General features: G+C 41.7%; 1 protein-coding gene across 13 annotated transcripts in view; it reads left to right on the top strand.

Moving 5' to 3' along the window:
- Positions 1 to 12270, top strand: part of TEAD1 (TEA domain transcription factor 1) — a 274193-nt gene that overhangs the window by 248065 nt on the left and 13858 nt on the right. For all 13 annotated transcript variants that reach the window (XM_070803661.1, XM_070803659.1, XM_070803660.1 and 10 more), the window contains 2 exons: positions 4265 to 4405; positions 12103 to 12255. In XM_070803661.1, coding sequence (XP_070659762.1) covers positions 4265 to 4405; positions 12103 to 12255 — 294 coding nt within the window. The remainder of the gene's footprint in view (positions 1 to 4264; positions 4406 to 12102; positions 12256 to 12270) is intronic.

Below are 12270 nucleotides of genomic sequence, written 5' to 3'. Positions count from 1 at the left end.
TCTCCTGTTGACTCCCCCGCCAACTGCTAATTTCCCCAGCTCCTTCCCACACTCCACCCATTACGCCACAAACACCAGACTGCTTTTGATTATTAATCAGTCCTTCATAACAACTTGATTACATCAGAATAATGAATTTAAATTGCAATATTATTTAACAATGTATTTATGGTCAATTAATTTCTCATTTTCAAAGCTGGGAATTTTTAAAAATTAAATGAAAACAAAAGTCAAAGTAGGGGCTTCCCTGGTGGCTCAGTGGTAAAGAATCTGCCTGCCAGTGCAGGCGACACGGGTTTGATCCCTGGTTTGGGAAGACCCCACGTGCTGGAGAGCAGCTGAGCCTCTGTGCCACAACTATTGAGCCTGTGGTCTAGAGCTTGGGAGCTGCAACTTCTGAAGCCCAAGCACCCTAGAGCCTATGTTCTGAAACAAGAGAAGCCACCACAATGAGAAGCCCACAAACTAAAATTGGGGAGTAGCCTCTGCTTGCTGAGACGAGAGAAAAGCCCATGCAGCAACAAAGGCCAGCACAGCCAAAAATAAGTAAGAAGTGGAAGAAAGATTAAATTTTGAAAAAAAAGTCAAAATAATTTCTAATGTACCTTTCCTGCTCTGCCTGTTACTGTGCTGTTGTTGGGAAGCATCTGAAATGTCCATCAATAGAGGATATGTTAAATTATATTGCATCTGTATGATGGAGTGGTATGCAGCCACCAAAAGTGTGGCTGTTCAATTTTCCAAAGGGCTTTTCTTTAAAAAACTGATGCTCTGTATCAGTGTATGTATGTCTATGCGTGTGCTCACTCATGCTCTGGGACTCTGGGGACTGTATAGCCTGCCAGGCTCCTCTGTCCATGGAATTCTCCAGGCAAGAATACTGGACTGGGTTGCCATTTCCTACTTCAGGGGATCTTCCCAACCCAGGGATCAAACCCATGTCTCCTGCATTGCAGGTGGATTCTTCACCACTGATCTACCAGGGAAGCCCTATATCAGTACTATATGAGTTCTAAAAAGTAGTTATTGATTGATCAATTGATTTAAAGCCAGGCTCAGAAGAATGCTATGGTTTGTGCAGAAAAGAGGGAATGTGTATGCTTAAATATGTAAATGCTAAATATCTCTAAGAGGATACTTGAAAAACTGATAACTGGTCACCTAAGGAGAGTGGTAAGCACAGGGTAGAAATAAAATGTACCTCCTTTTTATAGTTTGATTTTTTTTAAATTTACTTGCCACGTATATATTTTTATCTTTGTTATTGTTGCTGTGTGTGCTTTTTTTTTTTTAAGCTAAAACTTGTTCGTACAAGCTACATCATAATAGTAAGAGCACCAGTCCCACAAAGAACATCACTGGTCATCCCACTACCACAAAACACCTGAGCTGTTTCTCCCAGCTGTGTGTATTCTCAGGGGATGGCAGGACCAGCTCGAAGTTCTGTTAGTTCACAGCAGGGAACACCTGCCTGGGAAGGCTGGATGACAGCCCAGTGTCAGAGCTCTTGGGATACGTTGGTACCTTTCACCCCTGAAGGCTGGAGCCCTGGTAGTCCCAGGGCCCTCTCCAGCTTTGGGAAGCTCAGATACAGTTCTCAGGATGAGACCTCTGGTTTCCCACTGGACCGCTGTTTCATTGAGCCACAAGCTCCATTTCTCACCTTTGCATGTGAAAAAAAGGCACACCTAGGCATTTTTAATTATTTGCACTTTATGCCCCACAAAATTTCAAAAAACAAAATGTGAGGGCACATAAATGTATGGATAACATAAAACTGGACAAGTATCAGTGCAAGTAAAAGCAGAAATCCAGTCACAGGAGTTGGACACTGGTTGTTAGAAGTACCTAGGATAAGTTAATTACTATAGTAGAGCATTTAATGTAGCTTTGAATCTCTTGGCACCTAAGAAAAGGGAATATAAAGCATATGGTCCGTTTTATTTGAAGCCAGAATATCCCAAGTTTTGCCTGAGGAAATGGACATTTTCCTGATACTCAATTTAAGAAGGAAGTTGAAATGCAGATCTTTATTAAAAATACATGTAGGATGACTCAGGTCTTTATGGTAGTTAGTGCCTGTGAAGGTATTAACAATCAGTGAGTCGAAATGTGCCGGACCTCACAAAATACAGTCTCATTTTATGTCAGACTCACTGCTGTTTCTCTCTGCAGCCCAGGTGCTTCATTTGACCCTGCTTCCTGCTGCATCTCTGCGTTCACTCTCTTCTAGTGTCTCCAAGTTGTGATCAGGGGTGACTTTCTGGGTTGCAGATCTGATCCTAAACTATCACTGCCCCTATCCTGTGTAAGACCCCAGCCCCCTCCTACCCCTGCCTCTCCAGGCCCGTTCTCTCCTTGCTGTCTGTGTTCCAGCTGTTTCTGGCCATTTGCCCTTTTGCACACTCTCTCACATCATGCTCTGCCTGCCCACGCCAGCTCTTCTCTCTGGATCTGAGCTGCATCATCATCTGAAGCTTCCCTGCCCGCAAGGGCTCCCTCCCTACTGTTTGTTCTCATGTCTCTGTCCCCATCCCAGGAGCGCTTATTTCTGTTGCAATGTCCTCCCTCCTAAATTGTCAGCTGCACGACCGCAGGGACTGTCTCCTGCTCACTCATTGATCCCCAGCTCCACACCCATGCCCAGAGTGCAGGAAAGGGTCAGTGGATGCTCGAGGGAAGGGGGTCTGCCCTCAGTGGTGGAGCCACTGCAGCAGCCTCCCAGCCTCCCTCTGCAGTGGACTTTATACCACGCTGAGACACCTTTTCTTAAAGCACATCTCTGATCACCTCATTGCCTGGTGGTGACACTTTCAAGGGGTCCCCAGTTCCTACAGCATACAATTCACCCCCCTCATTAAGCCCTCCCCAACCCAGGACCTTGCTGCATTTCCACACTCCTTCCTCCCCATCTCCTTCGTCCTTGCAGTGTGGCTAAAATTAAGCACTCCAGGCTGCTCCATGTGCAATACTCCCTTAGCCCATCCCTGCATGTTCAAATCTTAACCATCCTGAAAGTAAATACCTTTAATTGAAAATAATGTTTCCATGGTCCGAAAAAGGAGCAAAGTTTGCTCTTTTGGGAAGCAAGTAGTAGAAAAAGTAGAGGTAAGTTGGCCTCTGTATGCTGAGTGCCTTTGACATGGTACTTACTTTCTATCTGCCGCTGCTGCTGCTAAGTCTCTTCAGTCGTGTCCGACTCTGTGCGACCCCATAGACAGCAGCCCACCAGGCTCCCCCGTCCCTGGGATTCTCCAGGCAAGAACACTGGAGTGGGTTGCTATTTCCTTCTCCAATGCGTGAAAGGGAAAAGTGAAAGTGAAGTCGCTCAGTTGTGTCCGACTCTTCGCGACCCCATGGACTGCAGCCTACCAGGCTCCTCCATCCATGGGATTTTCCAGGCAAGAGTACTGGAATGGGGTGCTATTACCTTCTCTGACTTTATCTAAATTAGAGCTATTTTCTATTTTCTGTACATTTCTCTCATGTTGGCTTGTAGTCTTATATCTACCATGAATCTCACATAGCAAATAGTCATAAGAATATGTTAAATGAGTGGGGCCTTGTATTAACTGTTTTACATCTTTCTAAGTCAGTCTTTAATAGGAACTATTTCCCCTCTGGGTACATAATTAGTAATGAAGTTTCTCTTTTTACATATATAACAAATGGCCAGTCAGCTACAGATTCTCCTTTTAAATATATCCACAGATCAGTGAATATGAATCCAGTTCACATACTGCTTTCTGTACATATTTCAGAGACCTCATGAGTCTTTTATTACAAGGATATATAGTATTCTATACTAAATGAGGACTTCCCTGGTGGTCCAGTGGTTAGGAATCAACCTGCCAATGCAGGAGAAATGGTTCCTTCCTGGCCCATGAAGATTCCACATGCCACGGGGCAGCTAAGCCCACGCATCACACACCAAGAGAACCACCACAACGAAGACCCAGTGCAGACAAAAATGAACCAATAAATAGATTAAATACTGAATGCAAGAAAGTAAAAATGAAATCGATACATGCAGCTTGTCATTATTTCAAGGGAAGACTACCCAAGCGAGCATTCTCTTCAAAACACAATCAATGGGCCATAGAACTTGTTTCTAGCTGAGCATGAACTCACCACCTTTCTGAGCCACCCTGGCCCTCCACTGCCCTCCATCCAGCATGGTGGAAGTCTTCGCCTGATAGTTACTGCTTGTTGCCATGACTCCTGTGATAGAGAGTAACCCTCGCCTCCATTTCATTTCCTACAGGCTGATTTAAACTGCAATATTCAAGACGATGCCGGGGCTTTTTATGGCGTAACCAGTCAGTATGAGAGTTCTGAAAATATGACAGTCACCTGCTCCACCAAAGTTTGCTCCTTTGGGAAGCAAGTAGTAGAAAAAGTAGAGGTAAGTTGGCCTCTGTGTGCTGGAACCTTCATTTGGGGTGGCCTGTCACCTTCCTTTAAATCTAAGCGTCTTCTCCTTCTCTGCCTTCTCCCACTCCCCGCCCTCCATTACTTAAGAAGGCAAAATGATTTGAAAGCAACTGAAAGGAAGAAGGCCAGGAGTAATCCATGCCACCCTCCCTGGCCACCTGAAGTCAGCCCTGCTCTTGCCAGTGGGTCAGTCCAACAGGAGGCCTTGAGGAGGGAGGGGGGCTGAGTGGAATCTGTTAGAGATAGATCCTGCTACCCAGGATTGATCTATCTACCATGCTACCCTCCCACCCCCAAGTTCAAGTGCACTTCCAGGCATCTTGATAATAACCAAGGTGGTCTTCAACTAATTGGCAGCTGCCTTCTAAAACCCACGTGGCTTCCCTGGTGGCTCAGATGGTAAAGCGTTTGCCTGCAATGCAGGAGACCTGGATGCGATCCCTGGGTCAGGAAGATCCCTTGGAGAAGGCAATGGCAACCCCTCCAGTACTCTTGCCTGGAAAATCCCATGGATGGAGGAGCCTGGTAGGCTACAGTCCGTGGGGTCACAGAGAGTCTGACATGACTGAGCCACTTCACATTCACTTATAAATCCCTGCCACCTTGAGTTTGGTCTTGGCTTTTGCCATTTCCACTCCCTTCATCATAATTGTTTTAAATCTATTTCAGTACATACTGGGACCAAAAACTTATTTATGGCTTTTATAGTTCACACTTCCCTCCCTTTCTAAACATGGATGATCATTTTACTGGGGTGGGTTGCTGTTTGTGAATAATGTTTGCAGGTGATATTTCATTCAGAGTTGTGTTTTCCAGTGTCTTCTACCCACCACCCAATTCATCCATGCTCACAGTGGCTTTTATTCACAGGTGTCTAGGACCTCTCAGGTCCAGGAGCCCACCCTGACTTTTGTACCACAGAAATAAATCCTTTCTCTCATGAGACATGAGAGAAGGGATGTATTGGGTGGAGAGAGGGAACGAGGAGATGTTTTTCAAGACTTTGGGATGAACAGGAGGATTGGGGATGCTGTAGGCCCTCATAGCTTCCTGAGCACAAGATGGGCATCCTAAGAATGGTGTTAGGAGGGTTATGCTGGTAGTCATGTATGGACATGAGAGTTGGACCATAAAGAAGGCTGAGCACCAAAGAACTGATGCTTTCAAACGGTGGTGCTAGAAAAGACTCTTGAGAGTCCCTTAGACATCAAGGAGATCAAACCAGTCAATCCTAAAGGAAATCAACTCTGAATATTCATTGGAAGGACTGATGCTGAAGTGTAAGCTCCAGTACTTTGGCTACCTGATGTGAAGTGCTGACTCATTGGAAAAGACCATGATACTGGGAAAGACTGAAGACAAAAGAAGAGGGCGACAGAGGATGAGATGGTTAGATAGCATCACGGACTCAATGGACATGACTCTGAACAAACTCTGGGAGATAGTGAAGGACAGGGAAGCCTGACTATGGGGTCCCAAAGAGTTGGGCGCAACTTAGGACTGAACAAGAACAATGCTGGTAGAGGAAGATGTGAGTGAGTTGACTAGATGGTTGCCATAAACTTAGGTGTTATGAGTGTTATTAAAGAGTGGCAGAGGGGATCTGAGAAGACATTTGGAATAGAACTTAGAAACTGACTGAATATTAAAGATCAAAGAGGAGGAAGAGTTGAAGATAACACATTTTATGCTTCGAAGGACAGTGCAGTCTCCAGCAGAGATAAGTATGTAAGATGTCCAACTGGAAATAGGGATGATTATAGATGCCAGACTAGGATTTTGGAGACAAGTAAAGACTGAAAATATCATTTGGGAATCCTAAGCATTAAAAATAATCAGAGCTATGGGAATGGAGAGCTAGTTGCAGAGAGGAAATAGAAAGAGCACAGAATAAAGAATGAGCAGCAGCCAGCCTTAGGCTCCTCACCCTAAGGAGAGGGTAGGTGAGAAGGTGGCTGTGTAATGAGACATGACTGAGAGACCTGGAGGTACGTGACCTCTATCTCCCCCGGGAAGGAAGAAGCAAAGGTACCTGTCGGTGGTTGGGAACACGGAAGGTTAGTGTTAGGCTTTGCTACCAAATGGCCAAGTTGTCAGGGCTTACCTGTTGCTGGTTGCCTTTGAATGATGAAATTCCAGGAATTTTCATGGAGAAAGCATATACCTGGGGGGCTGTTCCTGGAGTCTGTTCTTTTCCACCCTCTATTTATCTCTACATGTCCCAGTATTGTGTTGATTTGATTACAGTAGCTTTGTAGCATGTTCTGACAAAATGTTGTCCACTGAAGAAGGGAATGGCAAACAACTTCAGTATTCTTGCCTCGGGAATCCCATGAACAGTATGAAAAGGCAAAAAGATATGACACTGAAAGATGAGCCCCGCAGGTCAGTAAGTGTCCAATATACTACTGGGAAAGAGCAGAGATATAGCTCCAGAAAGAATAAAGAGTCTGGGCCAAAGTGGAAATGACGCTCCGTTGTGGATGTGTCTGGTGATGAAAGTAAAGTCAGATACTATAATGAACAATATTCCGTAGGAACCTGGAATGTTAGGTCCATGAATCAAGGTAAATAGGACATGGTTAAGCAGGAAATGGCAAGAGTGAACATCAACATTTTAGGAATCAGTGAACTAAAATGGATGGGAATGGGTGAATTTAATTCAGATGATCATTATATCTACTACTGTGGGCAAGAATCCCTTAGAAGAAATGAAATAGCCCTCATAGTCAACAAGAGTCCAAAATGCAGTACTTGGGTGCAATCTCGAAAACGACAGAATGATCTTGGTTTGTTTCCAAGGCAAACCATTCAGCATCACAGTAATCCCAAACATTAATGCCAAAAAAGCTGAAGTTGATTGGTTCTATGAAGACCTACAAGACCTTCTAGAACTAACACCCAAAAAAGATGTCCTTTTCATAATAGGGGGTTGGAATGCAAAAGCAGGAAGTCAAGAGATACCTGGAGTAACAGACAAGTTGGGCCTTGGAATATAAAATGAAACAGGGTAAAGGCTAATAGTGTATTGCTAAGAGAACACACTGGTCACAGCAAACACCCTCTTCCAATAACACAAGAGATGACTCTATACATGGACGTCACCAGATGCTGAATACCGCAAACAGATTGATTATGTTCTTTGCAACTGAAGATGAAAAAGCTCTGTACGTTCAACAAAAACAAGACCTGGAGCTGACTGTGGTGCAGATCATCAGCTTCTTATTGCAAAATTCAGGCTTAAATTGAAGAAAATAGGGGAAACCACTAGACCTTTCAGGTATGACCTACGTCAGATCTCTTATGATTATACAGTGTGACTAACAGATTCAAGGGATTAGATCTGGTAGACTGAGTGACTGGAGAACTATGGAGGGAAGTTTGTAACAGGAGGAGGTGACCAAAACCATCCTCAAGAGAAAGAAGTGCAGGAAGACAAAGTGGTTATCAGGCCTTACAAATAGCTGAGAAAAGAAGAGAAGCAAAAGTCAAAGGGGAAAGGAAAAGATATACCCAACTGAATGCAAAGTTCCAGAGACTAGCAGGGAGAGATTAAGGAAGCCCTCTTAACTGAACAGTGCAAAGAAATAGAGGAAAACAATATAATGGGAAAGACTAGAGATCTCAAGAAAACTGGAGATACCAAGGGAACATTTCATGTGAAGATGGGCATAATAAAAGACAGAAATGGTATGGACCTAACAGAATCAGAAGAGATTAAGAAGAGGTGGTGAAAATACACAGAAGAACTATACAAAAAAGATCTTAATGACCCAGACAACCATGATGGTATGGTCACTCACCTAGAGCCAGACATCCTGGAATGTGAAGTCAAGTTGGCCTTAGGAAGCATACTACAAACAAAGCAGTGGAAGTGATGGAATTCCAGCTGAAGTATTTCAAATCCTAAAAGATGATGCTTTTAAATTGTTGCCCTCAATATGCCAACAAATTTGGAAGACTCAGTAGTGGCCACAGGACTGGAAAAGTCGGTTTTCATTCCAGTCCCAAAGAAAGGCAAGGCCAAAGAACGTTCAAATTAATGTACAATTGCACTAATTTCACATGCTATCAAAGTAATTCTCAAAATCCTTTAAGCTCAGCTTTAACAGTATGTAAACCGAGAACTTCCAGAGGCACAAGCTGGATTTAGAAAAGGCAGAGAAACCAGAGATCAAATTGACAGCATTCATTGAATCATAGAAAAAGCAAGGTAATTCTAAAAAAACATTTACCTCTGCTTCATTGACCACGCTAAAGCCTTAGACTGTGTGATCATAACAAACTGTGGAAAATTCTTAAAGAGATGGTGTCCCTTGAGAAACCTGTATGCAGGACAAGAGGCAACAATTAGAACCAGACATGAAACAAAGGACTGATTCAGAGAGTTGGGACGGAGTATGTCAAAGCTGTTTATTGTCACCCTGCTTATTTAACTTATATATGGAGTACATCATGAGGAATGCTGGGCAGGATAACTCACAAGCTGGAATCAAGATTGCCAGGAGAAGTAACAACCTCAGATATGCAGAGGTTACCACTCTAATGGCAGAAAGCAAAGAGGTACTAAAGAGCCTCTTGATGAGAGTAAAAGAGGAGAATGAAAAGCTGGCTTAAAATTCAACATTCACAAAACTAAGATCATGCCATCCAGTCCCCATCACTTCATGACAAATAGAAGGGGAAAAAGTGGAAACAGTGACAGATTTTATTTTCTTGGGCTCCAGAATCACTTGTGGAAGGTAACTGCAGCCATGAAATTAAAAGACACCTGCTTCTTGGAAGGAAAGCTATGAGAAACCTAGAGAGCATGTTAAAAAGCAGAAACATGACTTTGCTAAGAAAAGTCCGTCTAGTCAAAGCTGTGGTTTTTCCAGTGGTCATGTATGGATGTGAGAGTTGGACCACAAGGAAGGCTGAGTGCCAAAGAATTGATGCTTCCAAACTGTGGTGCTGAAGACTCTTGAGAATCCCTTGGATTCCAAGGAAATCAAACCAGTCAATCCTACAGGAAATTAATCCTGAATATTCATCAGAAGGACTGATGCTGAAGCTGAAGCTCCAACACTTTGGCTACCTGTTGCAAAGACTCAATTCATTTTAAAAGACCCTGATACCAGGGAAGATGGAGGGCAGGAAGAGAAGGGAGCAACAAAGGATGAGATGGTTGGATGGTATCACCAACTCAGTGGACATGAGTTTGAGCAAATTCCAGGAGATAGTGAAGGACAGGGAAGCCTGGCGTGCTGCAGTCCATGGGGTCGCAAAAAGTCGGACATGACTTAGTGACTAAACAACAGAAGCATTTTCTGATATCTACTAGGGTGAATCAGTCTCCCTACGCTTTCTTTTCACATATTTTCTAGGCAGGTTACCAGCATTTATTCTTCCAAAGTTATGAGATCATTTTAAAAATGTAAAGAAAAACAGAAGTCTTATTTGAGCAACCTAATTGTAATTGCTGGCTTCCCTGGTGGCCCAGACTGTAAAGAATCTGCCTGCAATGCAGGAGACCCTGGTTCGATCCCTGGGTCTGAAAGATCCCCTGGAGAAGGGAATAGCAACCCACTCCAGTACTCTTGCCTGGAGAGTCCCATGGACAGAGGAGCCTGGAGGACTACAGTCCACAGGGTCGCAAAGAGTCAGGCATGACTAACACGACAATAACAACAGCAACAATTGTAATTGCATTAGATTTAGATATTATTTAGGGGCAGTTTGATATTAAATCTTTCTAATCAAGAATCTATTTGCATTTTCATCTCATTTTATCTATTTTAGTAAGATTTTACGCTTTTCATATATAGATTCATCTCTTTCTTGTTAAATATATCTCTAAATATTATATAAATTTGTTAATACAATTTTCAACTTCTAGATTTTAATTACTAGAAGAAACCTCCTACTTTTTGCATATCTATATTCTATTTGGCCATCTTGCCATATTCATTTATTTCTAGTGGTTTTTTCCCTCCAGATTCTTGGGTTTCCTATGATATATTATCTTAGCAGCAAAAAAGGAAGACTTTATTTTATCTCTTCTTTTCCAATGTTCTTGCCACTTTTATTATTATTACTGTTATTATTTTCTCACCTTCTTTTCATTTGCTAAAACTTCCAACACAGTTGTAAAAAGAAATAAAAGAAATAGTGATGGTGAGTATCCTTATATGGTTACTGATGTCGTAGAAACCAATTTGATGTTTTAACATTGGATTTATTATTGGTTTTTATAAATGGTCTTTATTTTATGTTAAATTCTTTCTCTTCCTATTTAATTTGTTCTATTAGTACTAGCTGCAATATTTTATCAAATGCCTTTTCACCAACTCTTACTCTGTATTTCCTCCAGTTTTTTGACATCACAAGTTAACATACATCCCGTGTATGAACCACCACAGCATTCCCAAAGAAAGCTCTACTTTGGTTCCCTTAATGCACTGTTTGCTGTTTTACATCACATGTTTGCATTGCATAAGTGATAGTAGCCTGTACTTTTCTTTTTTTATAAGCTCTTCATCATATGTCAGTATTGAACATACATCAGTTTTACAAAAATAGTTGGAATACCGACCTTTTTCTGTGGTATAGAATAGTTTGAATAACACTGAAAATGTCACAAGATGAAAATTCTTTAAAGGTTACATAAAATTTAGCTGTAAAACCATTCGTTCTTTGGACTGTTTTCAGTGGTTGATTTCTACATAGTTTTTAGTTATTTCTACAGTAATTGACCTTTATTTCCTTTGCATTCATTTGAGCTTTTATCTTTATTAATTTTTAGTTCCTGATTTTCCCAGATTTTGGTTTATTTTGTAGGGTTTATTTTTTAAGATGTGTACTGAGTTCTGTAACTTTTCATCTTTAATAACGAAGACATGAAGCTGCTTTCCTCCAAGTACAGCTTCATTGAGTCCCCAAAATTTGATGTAAATATTTTCTTTTTCATTACTCTTTAGATAGCTTGTAATTTCTTTTTAAATTCCTCTTTGATCCAAAGTATCTAAGAGTGTCTTTCTTCTCTCTGAGTGTTTCAGTGGGATCTTCAGATATGTATTTAAGTGTTTTGTCAGTCACCCAGTCATGTCTGACTCTTTGCAACCGCATGGAGTATAGCCCGCCAGGCTTCTCTGTCCATGGAATTTTCCAGGCAAGAATACTGAAGTGGGTTGCCATTTCCTTCTCATATATATATGTATAAAACATCTTTAAAAATTAAAGACATAACGCAGCCAGGGGCTTTTGATCAGTGTGAAGCAGTTTTTCCTAAAGTAGAGAAATGAGCTGCATTGGTTTTTGGCCTATGAGGCCTTATCACAGTAAAGAAAGATTTTCTGTGGGCTCTTTGAAGAATTGTGACTAGCTGTCACAAATTTCTAGGTAGGGAATCACTCAGCAGGCAATTACATTTTTTTTCCCGACCTTTGCTGAAAAAACATCTATACAACTTTTCATTAAAGTATTTTTACAATTTAAAAAAAAATTCCAGAAAAATAATGGATCCTGAGTATGGTGTTAAAATTGGAGTTAGGGTTTTCTTTAAGTAAAGTACACAAGTAGTGCAACATATAACAGCTGATTCATGTTGAAAAAGTGAAATGCTTTTATAGACAATCATCTTTTTCATGTATGTTCAAGTCAAAAGTATAAACCCTTTTTCCCTCACAGACGGAATACGCAAGGTTTGAGAATGGCCGATTTGTCTACCGAATAAACCGCTCCCCAATGTGTGAATATATGATCAACTTCATCCACAAGCTCAAACACTTACCAGAGAAATATATGATGAACAGTGTTTTGGAAAACTTCACAATTTTATTGGTAACTGTTTTGTCT

This window comes from Bos indicus, chromosome 15, assembly GCF_029378745.1.
Source record: "Bos indicus isolate NIAB-ARS_2022 breed Sahiwal x Tharparkar chromosome 15, NIAB-ARS_B.indTharparkar_mat_pri_1.0, whole genome shotgun sequence".
Lineage (NCBI taxonomy): Eukaryota > Metazoa > Chordata > Mammalia > Artiodactyla > Bovidae > Bos > Bos indicus.
This window is presented reverse-complemented; position numbering and strand designations above follow the sequence as displayed.